Raw genomic sequence first — 17,341 nt, 5'->3', positions numbered from 1 at the left:
CTGTGTTATAAATATTATTATTTATAAAACAAAACCAAAACAAAACACACATACACTGGGTCCCAGGGCTGGAGGAAGGAGTGGTAGAGCCCCAGGGCCCCGGGCAGGCAGGAACAGGCACTGATGCTAGAGGGTAAGGACCCCACCCTCTGTCACCCAGGCTGTGTCCACCAGCCTGTCACTCTTCCCTGGAGGCCCCTTCTCACATTCTAGCTACTGGCACCACCCAACCCCACATGGCATATACCACCAATCTCATGTGGGTCTAAGGGCAAGGACTGCACTAGTTGTTCGGGAAGTGGGGGACCCTTGAACACCATGAGCAACCTCAGGAGGTGCTGGCAATAGTGCGTTGGGGGTGGGGTTACTTGAAGAAAAATGGGAACAGACCAGACTAAGGAAGGAGTCTGGGGCAGATGGTGAGGGTGACCTAGCAGCCACAGCCTCACACAGACCCAAGACAGAGCTGCTGGTCAGGTCACTGGTGGTCATCCAGCTGCTGCAGGAGTGTCCGCCGCCGCCTTTCCAGCTCACCCTCACTCAGCTCACTTTCTGATGTGTCCCAGCCCGTCTGGTGGAGCAAAGGCACAGCTCACCCACAGCCTCCCCTGAGGGCCATGGAGGCCTGGACAGAGCGCTGCCTGGGCTGGGACCAGGCACCTGCCTCTCACCTTCTCCTTTTTGATTCCAAAACCTGGGGAGCGATTAGGGAGCTCTGTCAGCCGGAGCTCCCTGTCCTTGTCCTGTTCTGTTTTTTTCTCATCACTCTCCTTGCCAGCTTTCTCCTCAGGGTCTGTCACACTCTCAGGACTGTTCTGTAAGAGTCCAGAGCCCGCCTCCTCAGTTCCTGTGAAGGACAGCCCGGAGGCGGGTGGAAGAGATCTCACACAATAGCAGGCTTGGGCAGAAGTTCCTTCTCTACGCACCGACTTGTGTCTTCTCTTTTTAGTTTTCTTTTTTGGTTTCTTGGCTCTTCGAAGGCCATGATCTAGAGATAGAAACCCTCCCACTAAGTTCCATGCAAGAAGCGAGGGATCACCCTTTCCTCTGCCACAGTCCATCTATCTGCTCACTCTTCACATACAGGGACCTTCCTGAGGAAGTCTCAGTTGTTTTCCTCCCTTCCAGGGATGAGAAGTTCCTACTTCAACTGGTGCAGCCCTCCCAATCCCTCTACCCTCAGGGACTGGGGCTCCCCAGGGCCTCCTCTCAGTTTGGGCTAACTTCTCCAGCTCCCACTGCTTACCTGATCCAAGGAGAAGGCGGGAGGATGGGGAGCCTCGTCCTCCAAGGGCAGCACCCCCACTTTCAACTGAATCAAGTGAGGAAGAGGGGTCAGAGCCAGATTCGGAGGGGTTCCGCCGTCTCCGTTTGGGAGGCCGGAGAGATGGTGGGGGCAGCTCCTCCTCTTCCGACTCGGAGCCCTGGGCAAATCAGCAGATACATGTCAGCACAGACATTCCCTGGCCTCCAAAAGCCCTCAAGTCTTGAAATTGGGAGGATCCAGGGCCAAAGGAATGCTCCGATCTCCCTCCAGGGGAGATGATATAGGGAAAAAAATAAGAAAAGTTGTTCTTATTTCCCCAAGACAGTACAGCCTTACCCACATCCCTCAACCCACCCACCAACTTACTGAGGGTGAGTGAGAACGCTTGTGATGGTGCTTCTTGCCTTTTCTGCTGTGCTTTCGGCCTTTCGTGTGGAGGTGCTGGCATTCAGTCTGGAAGAGGCAGAGGGAGGGTAAGGAAGGTAACTGGGTTAGCCTCAGGAAGGATCCTGCAACCTAAAATCTGGTTTGCGTCCTCTGAGGCTTGAGCCTTGGGCCTATCCAGGGCACCTAAGACCTTCCCCTCCTTAGTTGTCCAGGGAAAGGAGAGCTGGAGGGGGCAGGGTGAAGTCTCTGTGGAGTTGGCCTCAGGTGTTCAAGCACCTGGGACAGATGCAGAGGACCAGAAGCTCTGCCTCACCTCCAGTACCTGCAGGAACTCCCGGAAGAGCCGGATCCGCTCCGACTCCAGGGTGATCTGCTCAAAGGCTGAGTCACACACAAAGCGCTCACGGACCTTGAACGGGAGAGCACTGCTGATCAGACCAGCCCCGGCACAGCATGGGTGCCGCCATGAGCACAGGGCAGGGCTGGGGCGGAGGAAGGAAGGGAGCCGGAGCTGGCCCCAGCTGTGTTATGACTGGGGTGGGCCCCCAGTGGTAGAGAAGCACCGCTGCCCTCAGGACTGAGGGGGTGGCGTGGCACCAGGCTGCAGTCCTGACCTCTTCCCAGGCAGTGGCCAGCTCCAGAGCAGGCACGGCCTGCCTCAGCATGCTTCGAAAGGCAGCTTCCCTGCGCCGCAGTCTTCGTGCCTCCTCCTTCTCCCGCTCTCTCTCCCGTGCTTCTGCTTTCTCCAGTAGCTGAGGGCAGAAAGCACACAGAAAAGGGTCACCCAGGAGGGTGGGTGCCTGGGCCCCACTCAGGCATATCTTAGGAGGTGGGAAGTTGGGGTCTGGGCTCCTACCATCATCCCCTGAACTGGGGTAGTTATACTGGGGCAGTGATCAAGAAAGAATGAAACAAGACACAGGGTGAGTTTGAGCAGGAGCCCTGGCTACAGCCCCGCCCCTCCCAACCCCTCACACTATTGAAGGTCAGCTTGATGTTGCCTGCGTCCAGCGCAGCAGCCCTCTTGTCAAAGCTTATGACGTGGGCGAAGTCCTCAAAGGCTGTGTTCACCTCCACACAGAAGCCCCGGTCCTGTGGGCACAGCAGCGCATGAAGCAAGGGGCACCTCCAGGGCAAGATGGAGGGGTCCAACTATAGGATGCTCAAGAAGTCCCCCACCCCAAGAGATCCATACGAGAGATGCACTCAGAAACCAAACTGTCCCAAGTCCTCACCATCTAATGATTAATGCCTATCCTTGCTGTGGTCACAGGGAGCTGGAGGGTTGGATCACATGGGGAAGAGGGGAGGCAGAGTGTATGTGTGTGTCTGCCATGTCTGCTGATTAATGTCTGAGTTGCTCACAATTAGTTTTTTAAAAGCCTACGGCACCTGATATTCCCAGGTGGACTCCCATCCAAGTACTAACCAGGCCTGACCCTGCTTAGCTTCTGAGATCAGACGAGATGGGGCATGTTCTGGGGAGTATGGGCATAGAAACACAATTAAGTTCTTTGTTCCTTTGGCTTAAAGCTTGGGCCCCTTCTGGGCTTTCCTGCTGCTCAGTAACTTCCTTGCATTCTCAGTCAACCTCTGCTGGTCCCACTCTGTGGCTCTATTTATTGAGTGCTTACTAAGTACCATCTACCAAGCTGAGTGCTTCACACACATCTCATTTAATCCTCACTTATTTAAATTTAAGCATAAATCCTAATCTAATTTTACGCAGGAGGAGAAACCAAGGTTTAGAGAAACTAGAGCACTAGCCCAAAGCCAAATAGGTAATAAATGCATGGCTAAGTGAGAACTCTATCCCAGATCTCTCTAACACCAAAGCCCATATTTGTAGGCACTACACCCACACAGATTACTTGGGAGAAACAGAGGCCATCAGGTGTGCAACTCCCAAACAGTACTACAAACACCTCACATTCTCAAAGCAGCATGGGCCGAGCTCTGTGATTCTCATCTAAGCCTCCTAACACCCCAATAAAACACAGGCTTAGAAATGTTATCTCACTTAGCCCAAGCCAACTTAGTAGAGAGTGGAGCCACTACAGTTTGAAATCTGGATCTCCAGTTAGCTGGGACACAGGCCCAACTTCCTTCCTCTCCCTCCACACAGCTCTAACTTGCTCCAGCCTTCCTGCCGATGGCAAAGGCATACTCTTCTTGCTTCTTCCAAGAGGACTTTCTCAGCTCACACTCTCTAGCCTTTCTCAAATGTATCATTTTCTCTCTTAGGGAACTGAACGCTTCAATCTCTTCACTGGATCCTTTCATGAAGCACACACCTCACTTAACCTGGAACTTCCCACCTTGCGCTTACCTTCCTCAGGCTTAATTAACAACCTGCTTCTTTTCCTTTGTTTCAAAATCTTTAAATGTAGCACAAAGGAAAATGAATAAACATGTACTGAGCCTACCATAAGCAAAACATTACAAATGTTATTAGATTCTCACAACCCTGCATATAAAATTATCCCCATTTTTCAGATGAGGAAACTGAGGCTCAGAGCCATTATATAACTTGCAGAGGTCTCAACCAATAAACAACTTAGGAGTTATCTAAGGCCATGCTGTACCCACTCTACCCTCTTCATGGACACTGCTCTCCTAATAAGGTCCCTTCCTGGTCCTTGCTCATCTGGTCCTTAGCATCTCTGCTGTTCACTTCCTCAAAGCTCCCCTCTCCAAGGTCCCCTGCTGTCTCTCTGACCTCTTTTACTACCTCTCTTGCATGCACTTATTCACCTGAGAACAGCACTTAGTATTTTCAATTGACACTGTCCCTAGCAATCTCATTCTCCACCTCTCTCAATTTCAGACCCATACTAGATTGGATATTTCATAGACACTTCAAATTCAGCAGATCCTAAGAAAATTCATTTCTCATGAGCACCTGCCCACCCCTCCCCACACATCTCCCAGCCCCAGATCTTCTGTCTTCCAGTTGTTCCAGGTGTGGGGCTCTTGGCATCATCCTCTGGGACAAGGCACCATCACAGACTGCCTGACTGGTAGATGGCCACAGGGGGTCCTGGGTTTGTCCGGCCTTCTGGAGGCAGGATCCCAAAAGGGGGGACAGGAAGTGGAACTGCCTAAAGAAGCTTCTTTCTCCAGAGGTGTGGAGAAAACAGGACTCAGCGAGGACAGGCCTGCAGGCCTATCAGTAGTACCAACACTCTGTGGCTAAAAGTTAAACGTCCAATAAAATTTAGCTCTCCTGGCCCTGGCCGGTTTGGCTCAGCGGTTAGAGCGTCGCCCTGTGGTCCGGAGAGACCCGGGTTCGGTTCCCGCTAAGGGCACATACCTTGGTTGCAGTTTGTCCCCAGCCCTGGTTGGGTTGTGTGGGTGGCAACCACTCGATGTGTCGCTTTCACGTCGATGTTTCTCTCACTCTATCTGAACAAAATATCGAAAAATGTCCTCGGGTGAGGATTAAAAAAAAAAAAAAATTTAGCTCTCCTGGGGACTAGATATTTCTACTTTATATGATTATTCTATTTAATTAATATATGGTATTTACTTTATTCCTCCCTGCTCCCAGGTTGTTTTTAGAAATAATTTCCCAAATGGAATTCCTATTTTCTCCAGCACTGTTCATCCTGCTTAATCCTTACCAATGGTGCCATCACCCCCTCCTACCTCATTCCTTCCTTTCCCTCAATTCCACACACACAAAAATCTGTGAATTTTACTTCTGAGTGATTATCCTACTCATTTAAAACTTTTTTTTTAACAGCAGAAACATTTTTTCAATAAAAATTGTATGCAGAACCTCAATGTATAGGAGAAACAAGCTGCTGTAGGTGTAAACTGAGGAAGGACCATAACCTCCCCCATATGCTTGTCCCAAGGCACCTCTGAAGAAACCTAGGGAGTCTCAGAAATAGTGGGAGCAGGGAGCTCTCTCATCTGCCATCCCCAGTGCTCTGCCTGAACTCAATTCCCACCTAGTTCACTGTAGTAGCCTCCAGACTGGTTTCCCTGCTCACCTCCCACATCTCTGACTCAGCCTTGAGAATCCAGGGCTGCTCGCACTTTTCTACCACAGCAGGGCAGTGGTCTTTGGGGGAGTCAGAAGAGGATGACTCAAGCTCAGAATTTATTTGAATTACTTGCCACTATCACCTTTAGTATCTGGAGACTTCAGGTACTATTCTATTCCTAAGGATACAACAGTCAGTCTGAGAAATACTACTCGACACTCACCAGGGCTTTTCCAAGACATCATTTGATCAGATCATTCCCTGGTACCCCGTTACTTACAAGATAAAAATCCAAACTTCTTATTTTAGCATTCAAGGAATTTACAGGCAGGGCTCTATTTCCAAACTGGGACAAGTGGTTCCAGAGAAATTTAGGAAGCCATAGGACAATATGATATGTCTTACTTAAGGTCAGTAATTTTAAAATATTAAGTTTACATTAAACAGAGAAGTAACATGGTACTAAAATGCAATACCTGCATGAACTTGTAAGGCAGAGCACATGAAATGTGTGCAGTGGTACATCTTTAGCTTTATTCTCAGATCTTTCTCACCTACAGTAAGTACTAAGTTACTCCCCTTCGTAATTGGGTATACTTTGGTGGAAAACTCCCGTTTTTCAGATGAGGAAACTGAGGCTCGGGAAGGTTAAATAATCTGCCCAGTCACACAACTAGTAAGTTGAAATAATTTCCCAAATGGAATTCCTATTTTCTCCAGCACTGTTCGTCCTGCTTAATCCTTACCAATGTGCCATCACCCCCTCCTACCTCATTCCTTCCTTTCCCTCAATTCCATACACACAAAAATCTGTAAATTTTACTTCTGAGTGATTATCCTACTCATTTAAAACTTTTTTTTTTTTAACAGCAGAAACATTTTTTCAATAAAAATTGTATGCAGAACCTCAATGTATAGGACCTTTACCCCAGGCAGTCTGCCTCCAGTCATGCTCCTAACAACTATGCCTCCTGCCTCCTCAAGTGCCTTAGAATGTTCTTCACTTCCACAAAGGAGTGTGCTTTCTGTTTTCTTCCTCTGAAACACACGGCTCTCTTAGTCCACCGTTCACTTTTCCACCTTCAATAGATGGGTATTCAGAACTACTTCTCCAGTGTAAGAAAAGTATGATGGTAAATACTGGTCTGAACTTGCTGCCTTCTAAGAGGCAGTGGCATCTCAGCTGGAGTCTAATGAGTGCCTTGCAAAACCGGCCCAGTATTACTAGATAATCCAAATTTCCAAAAGAACGTGAAGATGTGTAACCTCTTGATCTTAAAATGTTAGCAGAAATTCTAAACTTTTCTAAAACATAGCCCTGGCCGGTTTGGCTCAGCAGTTAGAGTATTGGCCTGAGGACCAGGGGAATCACAGGCTGGATTCCCAGTCAAGGGCACATACCTAGGTTGCAGGTTTGATCCCCAGCTCCAGTCAGGGTTGTGCTGGAGAGAACTGATCAATGTGTCTCTCTCACATCGATGTCTTTCTGTCTCTCTGTCTCCCTCCCTCCCTGCCTTTCACTCTATCTAAAAATCAATGAAAGAATATCCTCGGGTGCGAATTAACAAAAAATAAAACACTGGTCAGACCAAAAGAAATATATCTGTGAGTTTTATGATTAACTATGCTTCTTGCTCCTCAAACCCACCATGCCGTCCCGCCTCACCTTTGCACCTGTGGTTCTCTATGCCCAGGACCTCTACCCTCCTCCACCTACTCATTCTTAAAGGTGCAGTTAAAATGTCAATTCTTCTGATTCTCGGCTCTGCAATGACACTTGCCCCTCTGTATAAAGTTGTCACGTCTATCTTCCTATCAGGCCGTGAGCTCCTTATGGGCAGAAATGGTTTATCTTATTCATTTCTGTGTCCCCAGTGCACAGTAAAGGGTCACACAGTAGATATCTGCTGAACTGAGCTGCAATGCTCCTGCAAAACAGGACTTATCAGGGAGTCCGGTTTGGAGAACGTGCCCTGTACCCAGCCTGTGTCCACCCACAACCCCAGGCCTCCCTCACCTTAAGGATGTCCTTAATGATCTTCTTTTCATCATGGAATCGTGCCTTCAACTCCTCCACATAGAACTTGAACAAGTCCAGAGGGGTGGAGCCTGCGGGGGAGGGAGGGAGGGGGGCCTGGCGGTGGCAGCTTCCCAAGGCCTGGGGGTAGGGTCAAGGACAGGACCCAGGAGTGGGGATGCAGAGAGGCCGGCAGGGCAGGAAGCCAGGCCAGAGAAGGGGAGCCCGGCTGCCTTACCCGGCTGGCCCAGCATGTTGGCAAAGCGGACATCAGTGCTGACCGCTGGGTATAGTTCCATCCAGGTGGACATAGAGTGCAGCTGCCCTGTCTCGTGCAGCTCGTCCAGGAAGGTCTGAGCAGGGAAAGGCCAGTTATAGGGAGAGTGAGACAAGGAGGAAGGTGGAGCCAAAGACTGAGGAGGAAGAGAGGGAATGGCAGGAGAGGCAGGGACTATCCAAATTGAGGAAATGCAGGCCTAGGAGGCAGAGATGAAGAAATACAGATGGGGAGGCAGAGAGAAATGTGAAAGGAGAGAATGTAAATACAAAGAGGGCCAGACTAAAACATGAGTGAGCCAGGCTAGAAGGAAAAGAAACAGAAACTTGCCTGCAGCACAATCTTCCTATGACTTGGTTTCAACTTTCCTGTGTGTTATAGCTAAGTAACCCCCACTACTACCACCACCACTGACCTCCAACCTGGGGGATAAGTTATGCCTGCCTGGCTCCTCATCAAAGGGAAATAAAACAGCCTAGCTGCTAAGCTGTGCCTTTAGGGTGCTCTCTGTTAACAGTTTCTGGGTGGTGCATACACCTCATCATCCTAGAGGGGCAAGGCCAAGTTGGGACACAGCATGGCAGACCTGCAGGCATAAAGAGGCCTTGCGGAGGTGGGACAGGGCTGGGCACTGATGAAACAGTGGGCCTGACTGAGAAGGTAGAGCAAGGGTGAAGAGGCTATGGTCCAGGGCAGAGTTGAGCTCTGATCCAGGGAGTGGCAAAGATACCTGGAAGGCCTCCCGGTTCTTTCTTTGCTGGCGCCGCTCCCGAAGCCGGGCCCGCTCCCGCTCCTCCTCCTCTTCCCTCTCCAAAGCTCGGATGTGCTCCTCAAAGCAGATCAGCGCATCTTCCTTATCCATGTCTAACCGAAGAGAAGAGGTTCAGCGGGCACTGTACCAATGGGACACTCAGTACCCCCCAGCCCCACCACTTTGAGGATACCGTCCCCGTAGGTGCTGGGCACAGCCAGGATGGTGTGCAGGCAAGGTAAAGAGAGAGCTCTGTGGGAGGGGGTACTTGAACGGTTGTTCTTTAGGAGGGATCACTAATTGAAGGAGAAAAAAATCAGCAAGAATTCAGCTCTTGTAATTTTAATTACCAAACTCATGTTTATGAAATCAGTTCTCTTGGGATCGAAGGTTTCAGTTTATGGAACTGGGAATCAATCAGGCTATGATGCAACTTCAGGTGAATTTCTGATATTACCAGTGATTACAGGCCAACGGCAGCTTATTGTAACATGTATGGCCAGTTAATGCCCACAGTGCCACAACAATTTAAGACAATTTACATCAGTTATAAAAGTCATCATCTCCAGGTCTTCTTCTTTTTTTTTTTTGGTACGTGCCCTTAGTGGGAACCGAACCCGAGACTCTCTGGTCCGCAGGCCAGGGCTCCAACCGCTGAGCCAAACCAGCCAGGGCCACCTCCAGGTCTTCTGATTCCTAGCCCAAGCTCTTCCTCCAAGGATACACATCTCGGGTCCATGTCAACAGTGGACCCCAGAGGGAGGTAATGTGAGCATTCTGGGATCTCCAGAGTGCAGCGAGCTACTGGGACTGAGTACTGGGGATTCCTGGATGTCCAGGAGGGCAGGAGGCACAGGGGAGATGTGTGAAATAGGCTATGGGGACCCTGGTCAGTGAAGAAAGGGGAAGGGACAGCTGGGAGTGGAGTCCCAGGCTTACTCTGAAGCTGATGGTCCTGAGCAAAGCTGGGGTTATCCATGAGGTACTGCTGGGCCTGTGACCATGTGGTTTGGAAGTTGACACTACTCATCCCATCCAGGATGCTCTTCAGGGCCTGGATATTGCGGCGCCGGAGTTGCTTGGCCTGTTCCTGAGGAGGCAGGGCAGGCCGAAAGTACTTAAGCAGGCCTGGGCTGAGGAGAACTTTGGGAAAAGGAAGATAGCTAGGGAACCCTAGGAGAGCCAGATGTAAGGCTTTCATGTCCCCAAAAAGGGGAAGGAGCACACGTTACAGACTAACCCCTCAGAGAGTCCTTCCTGTCTCCCATGCCCAGGGTTATGGGCCCAGAGCAGAAATGAAGGGATGTGCAGTGCCACACCAGCTTGAGTAAGGAGCTGGGACCCTGGGGCATTGGAGAAATCAATGACGAGGGTCCAGAAGGAACAAAGACATGAAGAGTCTAAGATGAGACTGGGGATGACAAACCTGCCCAGTAACTGTTACCTTCTCCTTCTTGGCCAGGAAGAAGAGGACATCATCATAAACCTCTTTTCGATCCCTCTCAGGGACCACAGCCCAGACCTCCAGCTCCCCAAAGGTCTGTTCTGCTCGCCTGTGGAACACATGGGCTGTGGGTATGCAGGCAGAGAGCAGAGACCCTGTGCACACGTGTTCTTGGGATTCCCCAGCCCCACCCCAGCCCAGGCCCCTGACCGGTAGCGGGTGGTGGAGGTCATGCGTTCATGCTGCTCCAGGAAGTGCTGCAAGGTCTGTTTAGCCTCCTTGGCCCTTAGCCGGGCCTCTTCCTTCTCCTCCTTCTCCCGCTGCGCCTTGTAGGCATTGAATGCCTGCTTTTTCTCACTCAATTTGGGCAAGGCACTGGGGTGGGAATAGAGGAGTCAGCCTGAGCCACCCCGTGGTTCATGGCACATTTGGGACAGGTCTCCACAGAACTGAGTGAGGGGTCCATGCTTGGGCACAGAAGGCTGCAGGGACTCCAGGGCACAGGAAGGCAAGAAAGATCTCGGATGTGGGGAGAGGAGAGAGGTAGTAATGGGAAGAGACAGGCTCCAGGACACTGATGAAACTCAGCTCTTATGTTTTGGGTGCTCAAACTGCAGTCAGTAAGTAGTCTGCCCTATCCTGCCCCCTTTTCCCAATTAATTCAATCAATTCAATTCAACACGCATTTATTGAATGTCTCACGTCAGATACCTTTCCCTCCTCCTGGAGGCCCTCTATAGTTTCTCTTCCCATCGAACTTCATCCATTTCTACTCTCCTAACTCTGGACCCTTGGAGCCCAAGTATTGAGCTAGGGTTTCTCAAGGAGTCCATGACCCAGCTGCCCTCATGAACAGCATCTGGAGGCCTGGCTCCCTCTGCCCAGGCCTACCTGTAACGGGGGTCGGTGACTACCATCTTCATGGCCTGTTCCCATGAGGCATTGGAGGGGACAGCCTGGAATGGAGCAGGTAGGTGTCACAGAGCCTGGCCACCTCCAGCCCCCTCCAGTCCTACCCTGGGAGCCCCACCCTCCACACCTTGTCCCTCAGCAGCTCCTTAAAGGCCTGTTTTGCCTTCTCACGGTTGCTCCAACTGAGGCCAGACCTCTCTGGTTCTGACTTTGACTCCTCTTCCTCCTGTTGTGGTGGCTGATGCTGTCCAGCAGAACTGGGGGGCAAAGGAGACTTAGCCACAGAATCCCCCAGTCCCCATTGGTTTCAGTGCCCTGGATGATCAATAACAAACCATTCCCTTCTTGCTCCCTAGAGCAGCCCTTTTCTGCTTTTCAGAGGTCATGCCCAGATCTCCACACCCTTCCCAAGAGGCCTAGCAGAGGTAAAAGATTGAACCAGGCTGGGAGCCTGAGGCCAGCACCCAGAATATTGTGGGGACAGCCCTCACCTGCTGGGGCCCTCTTCTGGCTGCTGCAGGAACCCCTGCTCCAGGGACTGGGCAGCATCTGATACATCACAATCTTCACTCCCACCTGGCTCAGGTTCCAGGAGGCCCATAGGCACTGGGGTGGGGCCAGGAGGTGCAGGTGGTGGGTCAGGCTGTGGCTGAGGAGGCTGCGGCTGTAGTGTCTGTGGCTGCTGCTGCTGCTGTTTCCTGCAGGCGAGCCAGAAGGGCAGAGTCCAGGAGTGGAGCAGGGATATATGTAGTCAGGGGCTGGCAGGACCCTCTGTATTGAAAAGGACTGAGGACAGTGGACCACTCCACAAGGAAACTAAGAGCTGGCTCTTCATTCCATAGAGCAGGGATTATGAGGAGAGAGTCCACTCCCATACCTCAGGTAGCCCCAAATATGTCTGGATAGGTGGGCAAGGTGGGCAAGTTACTCACCCTACTGCCTCTTGTTTGACTAGAGCTGCAAAGGGAAAAGGTAACATGGTTACAGGATAGCAAGGACCATCCCCAAAGAGCCCCTGCCCGGGCCCACCCCATCCTCACCCTCCAGGTCATCCAGGTCCTTTGGCCGGGTCCAGCGGGACTCCTTACTCTGGTTGTTATAGTAGTAAAGTTTGCCTGTGTCTGACTTATACTCTTTCCAAGGACACTGGGACAGCAGCAGCTGTAAGAAGATGGGTCAGAAGACATCAGTGGGCTGGGTATGCCCTCCAGCCACAGCTGAAAAAGCTAAGGAGACCCAGTGAGTAGAGGGGACACAGGAGTTTTTTAGCTATCACCTGGCCTGGCTAAACATGAGGGAAGGTGGACTTCCTGAGATCCTAGGGAGGTTGGAGTGTCAGGGATCTTGGGATCAGAGGAACCATGATGTATATGGTTATAGACTCAGGGGAGAACAAGACTTGGAAGGATCAGTGCAGCTGAAAGGAAGGGCCAGAAAGCCCCGCTCAGGACCTCAGCCTTAGATTTGAGCACGCTGGGCTTCTCCCACACGGAATGCTTGTCGTCAGCATTGTAGTAGTAGACACGCCCATCAGGGGCCACGTGCTCACTCCATAGGGCCCTCTGGAGGAAGGGGGGCACAGAATGGTGGTCAAAGCTACTTTCTCAAAGCTTCTTCTCACCCCAAAGACTGAACCATTAACCCCCCCATTTTCAGCCTTCCTACCCAAAGATCCCTGAGCTGAAAGAACTCACCAGAGGGCCTGTCCCAGCCACAGCAGCTAGAAAAGCCAAAGGAAAGATACTAAGTTCCTGCTCCAGCCCCAATTTTATTCCCACCTATTCCTCCCTTATTCCATCCCCAATATATATATATATATCCCTTGGTCCCATCAACATCCCAGGCTCCCTGATATCCCAACAGGCATGATCCAGGGTGGACTCTAGTTCCCTCTCCCCTGTACCCCCCAACCTCCGAGCCTGGGGGGAGCAGGCCCCCAGAAGACTCACAGCTGGCGGTGTCCACACCTGGAGCCGTCTGCCGAAGAAAGAGGAGGGGGAAGGGTTGGGGCCAAGCCCAGTGGCCCCCAGGACCCAGGCCATGGGGATGGAGAAGCAGGCCAGGCCAACATCCACGTGTCCTGCTCTCAGGGATCTCTGCTACCTAACATGCTTCCCCCACCCTCTTGGGTAGTGGCTCTAGGATCCCCGGGGGAAATCACACAGTAACTTCTTTCTTCATTTTCCTCAATTGTGAGTATTTTCTTGAGGCCCATCCCTTCCACAGTGGATGCCAAATTCTATATCCTGCCCAGATTCTACTACACTAAGCAACGGCACAAGAAGGTACAGCAAGATCCTCAGGTGCTGCTGTTTCCTCCAGAGACAAAAATATATGAAGAAGGGACTATATTTAAGTGTCCACAGTGTTAGCTCTGTGAGGTCAAGCAGTGTCTGGCATGAGTGTGTTCCTTAAGGGAGATGGGCACAGTGAACGTATAGGCCACTGGGGATGAGTGAGGAACGAGAAGAGCTGAATACATGGCTGGAGAGGACTCGAGTGTGGGAAGTGCTGATAGGAACCAGGATGGATCCGATGAGAAAAGAGAAAGAATGGAGGCCATATCCCTGAATTCCAAATCAGACCCACAGTGCTGTAGCACAGAGCTGCTTCCTGCTGGCCCCAGTGCTTACCGCTGCGGTGACAGGCACCGCGGGCACCAGCATTCCTGGCATCATGGGAGGTACCATTCCTGGTATCTGTGAATACAAAGACAAAAAGCAGCTACTGAGGTGGGGGCAGGCACAGGCTGGGCAGGGTCCTAAGAGATTCTGTTGGGGTCATGATCCTCAAAGGGTCATCTCCTCAGGCAATCCCTGAGGGATTCTGGGCTTCCGGCCTAGCATGAGAGTTTTCTCTAGTCACTCTAGTCATTCAGCAGACAAATCCACATGGGCCTGTCCCAAAGCACCCTACCTTCCCACCCATTTCTGACATCCAGATCCCCACTCTCATCTCCATCTCCAGAAAAACAGACAGGTTTTCTGAGGCCCTGGTGCAGAGGAGAGGATTACCTGTGTGAGTGGTGGTGGTGACCCCATTGGTGGTAACATTGGGGGCATGATGCCAGGTGGCATGGGGGGGATAGCTGGTGGTCTCTGACTCATGGGCGGTAGCCCCATCGGGGGAAAGGGTGGAGGGATTCCTGGAGGGGGCATCTGGAAATGAGGAAAAGAAGACATACTGAGCAGAGAAGACACTGCCTTGGACCTGGCAGAAAACATCCACTTGTCTCCCACCCAAACCTTCCACCCTGGCTCCGAGGCATTTCCAAGGCTTTAGTTTGAGAAGCACAAAGTATGAAATTGCCTCCCTCCTCACCACTGAGAAACACTGGTAATTAGGGGCTCCTATGGGTCTAATAGGCCAGCACACAGCTTCTTAAGAGGTAGGGAAGGGAGAAGGAACAGAAAAGTATAACAACCACCAGAGTGCAGCTGGAAGGCTCCATTTCTTCAGCAACTCTCCCCAAAGAGGCTTCTCAGATGCAGGGCCAATTCCCTAGTCCCCTGCCCCCCATCCCTTTTTCTCCTACTCAATGACCACCAGTTGCTAGTCTAGCCTGACTTCTGTGGCATATTTAAAGAATACAGATAAGGAGTAGTGAAAGAGAAAGACAACCTACCCTGCCCTCATACTACCGGGGTCTTTTTACTTCCACTTCTACTTCTACTATAGCCCCAGTGTGTCCCAAGGATAAAAAGACAAAGGGGGAACTGTCAACTTTATGAACAGAGAGCTGAACACCCACCCAATACCCCAGCAAAACCATCCCTCTTCCAAGGGTAGCAGAAAGGGTTTTGTACACAAAAACCGTGCAGCAGTGCTAGGGACTGAGGAATTAGGGAGTGCAGGCTGGAAAAGCCAAGCCCAGGGAAAGACATAGAACTTACGAAGGGTGGTGGCATCATGGGGGGCCCCGGTGGGAAGGGGGCAGGCGCTGCTGGGGGCCGGGGACCAGAATCGGGAACCGACTGTTGAGGGAGAGAAAAGTCATAGGACCCAGGATGGGTAAAGAGATGGGCTTTTGCAAAAGGGAAGCAGAGGGTGAGGATAAAAAAGGAGCACAAAGTTCAGAGGAAGGGTCTTCAAGACCAATTTCCTGCCCACTCTCAGCTCTGGACCCTCAGTAGGTCTGCTCTCTTTTCTACCAGCCCAGAGCCAGCTGGCTGAGCCCCTTCAATATCACCTTTATTTTAGAAGTTTCTATTTTGCTAAAGCCAAAGAAGAGATGAAGGAGGCTGTACTACAGGCAGACTGGCTCTGCCCAAAGCATTCCATCCACTCTCCTGCCTGTGGGAAAGGCTGTGCCTCCTTCAAACCAGTTAAACTGTGGCCTCTCATTCACAAAGTATCCAGTTAGGAAGTGGTCTCTTTTCCTGTTTCCCCACCTGAATTCATCCAAGTTCAGAGATTCAATTCCAAAGCCCTCTAAACACAAATAATAACTAGTCCTTCATAAGTACTAGTCTCCCTAACTCTTCTCTCTTCACTACCAGCCCCCTCCCTAATCTGGCCTTATCTTTAGTCACTCACTCTCTTTGACATCTTCCACATCCAGTCACCTCCGTCATCTCTTTAGCTCTACTCCTCCTCCCCTACAGATCCTGAACTCCTCTCCCTGTGGGTGAGGCTTTGAACAGCCTAGATCTCCCCATCCTATACCTAACGGCTGGCCACATCTCATCTTTTACTTCACTTGCTCCAAGAAGTGTTCCTGACTCATTTAAAACAGATCCTTCCAATTTATTCTCTATCTGGTCCCCTTTTATGTTTCCCCTTAATAGAGGGAAATAACATTCCACGAGGGTAGGGATCATACCTGACTTGTTGAAAGCTGGATTCCTGGCACCTGCCAGAGTATCTGGCACATGATGGGCACTCAATAAATACTGAATGGATGAATGATTAAGTGAAAGAACAAATACTTTCTATACAGAACCTTCCAATTCTAAATATTCACCCTACAGATAAAGTCCACATGGCCAAAATGATGTCTATACAAGATTTCTGTTTCAGCATTATTTGTTAAAACAAAGGATTAGAATCAGCCTAAATATCCATCAGTAAGGAACTACAAAATTACATACAGGCTGGCTAGTGTGGCTCAGTGGATTGAGCATTGTTCCATGGACTGAGAGGTTCCAGCTCTATCCCCAGTAGGGGGTGTGCAGGAGACAGCCGATTGATGTTTCTCTCTCTAAAAATATCAATAAAAACATATTTTTAAAAATATGCTTTAAAAAAAATTAGCCCTGGCCGATTTGACTCAGCGGTTAGAACATTGGTCCATGGAGCAATAAGTCTCAGGTTTGATTTCAGTCAAGGGCATGTACCTTAGTTGTGGTTTGTCCCTGGCCCTGGTCAGGGTCATGTGGGAGGTAACCAGTCAATGTGTCTCTTTCACATCAATGTTTCTCTCTCTCTCCCCCTCCTATTCTATCTGAAGATAAATGAAAAAGTATCCGTGGATGCTTTAAAAAAAAAAAATCATGCAAACATAAAATGAAATACTATGCAGTCATTAAAGAAGAATGAAGCTCATTATCTTGATGTGAAACAACCTCTAAGATATATTAACAAGTTCGGCCCTGGCCGGTTTGGCTCAGCAGTTAGAGCGTCGGCCTGCGGTCCAGAGAGACCCGGGTTCAGTTCCCGCTAAGGGCATGTACTTCGGTTGCAGTTTGTCCCCAGCCCTGGTTGGGTCACGCGGGTGCAGCCACTCAATGTGTCCCTTTCACGTCGATGTTTCTCTCTCTCCCTCCCGCTCTGTCTGAATAAAAAATGGAAAAATGTCCGTGAGTGAGGATAAAAAAATAAATAAAACAAGTGGGGAAAAAGCAAGTGTTGCAAATTTTTATCACCTGTATAAAAACTGGACACTAAAGATGACACAAGAAATCAGTGGAAGAGGGACTGAGGTGGAAAGGAGATTTATCACTATCTGCCCTTTTATAACTTTTGGGTATGTATCCATTGACTATGTCACTCATTCAAAAAACTTTTTAGGTAAACTGAGGTGTGGAGATGCAGTTAAAAGGCCCTGCCCTTCCTCCTATTTGCTTGAAAGGAGGGGGGTGGTAGGGAAGAGACCCAGGGAAAGGTGATCCAGGAGCCAACTCAGTGCTGCCCAATTTTCCTACTTCCCCAATTATCTCTATGTTGAGAAATCTAGGCTTTTAAAAATACTTTCTAATCTCTGCCTTTTACCAATATTTGTGTTTCCTCTCTCTTTTTTTAATCCTCACCCGAGGACATGTTTGCATTTACTTTCAGATAGAGCAGGAGGGAGAG

General features: G+C 50.2%; 1 protein-coding gene and 1 pseudogene across 2 annotated transcripts; both read right to left on the bottom strand.

The window, feature by feature from the left end:
- Positions 1 to 3: 3 nt before the first annotated feature.
- On the bottom strand, positions 4 to 15,016 carry PRPF40B (pre-mRNA processing factor 40 homolog B). 2 transcript variants are annotated; one of them, XM_036252410.1, is made up of 25 exons: positions 14,941 to 15,016; positions 14,062 to 14,205; positions 13,681 to 13,746; positions 12,997 to 13,024; positions 12,742 to 12,767; positions 12,499 to 12,609; positions 12,088 to 12,208; positions 11,980 to 12,004; positions 11,539 to 11,745; positions 11,175 to 11,304; positions 11,027 to 11,091; positions 10,346 to 10,510; positions 10,136 to 10,244; positions 9,631 to 9,781; positions 8,671 to 8,804; positions 7,902 to 8,016; positions 7,664 to 7,755; positions 2,630 to 2,746; positions 2,269 to 2,406; positions 1,968 to 2,063; positions 1,634 to 1,720; positions 1,247 to 1,424; positions 927 to 988; positions 672 to 815; positions 4 to 571 (listed from the first exon to the last, which is right to left on the bottom strand). In XM_036252410.1, the coding sequence occupies exons 1-25, from the start codon at positions 14,956 to 14,958 to the stop codon at positions 479 to 481; spliced, it is 2,622 nt and encodes an 873-aa protein (XP_036108303.1). In that variant the 5' UTR covers positions 14,959 to 15,016; the 3' UTR covers positions 4 to 478. The 2 variants fall into 2 exon arrangements, with proteins under 2 accessions (XP_036108303.1, XP_036108302.1); XM_036252409.1 differs by having other exon boundaries at positions 508 to 815.
- LOC118624755 lies at positions 3,035 to 3,153 on the bottom strand (annotated as a pseudogene).
- Positions 15,017 to 17,341: the final 2,325 nt, after the last annotated feature.

Source organism: Molossus molossus, unplaced genomic scaffold (assembly GCF_014108415.1).
Source record: "Molossus molossus isolate mMolMol1 unplaced genomic scaffold, mMolMol1.p scaffold_m16_p_10, whole genome shotgun sequence".
Taxonomy (NCBI): domain Eukaryota; kingdom Metazoa; phylum Chordata; class Mammalia; order Chiroptera; family Molossidae; genus Molossus; species Molossus molossus.
This window is presented reverse-complemented; position numbering and strand designations above follow the sequence as displayed.

Coding starts and splice junctions, on each gene's coding strand:
- PRPF40B (XM_036252409.1), bottom strand. Junction 13,025..13,680: donor CGGTGCCTGTCACCGCAGCG/GTAAGCACTGGG, acceptor TTTCTTCGGCAG/ACGGCTCCAGGTGTGGACAC. Junction 11,092..11,174: donor AGGAGCTGCTGAGGGACAAG/GTGTGGAGGGTG, acceptor GCTCCATTCCAG/GCTGTCCCCTCCAATGCCTC.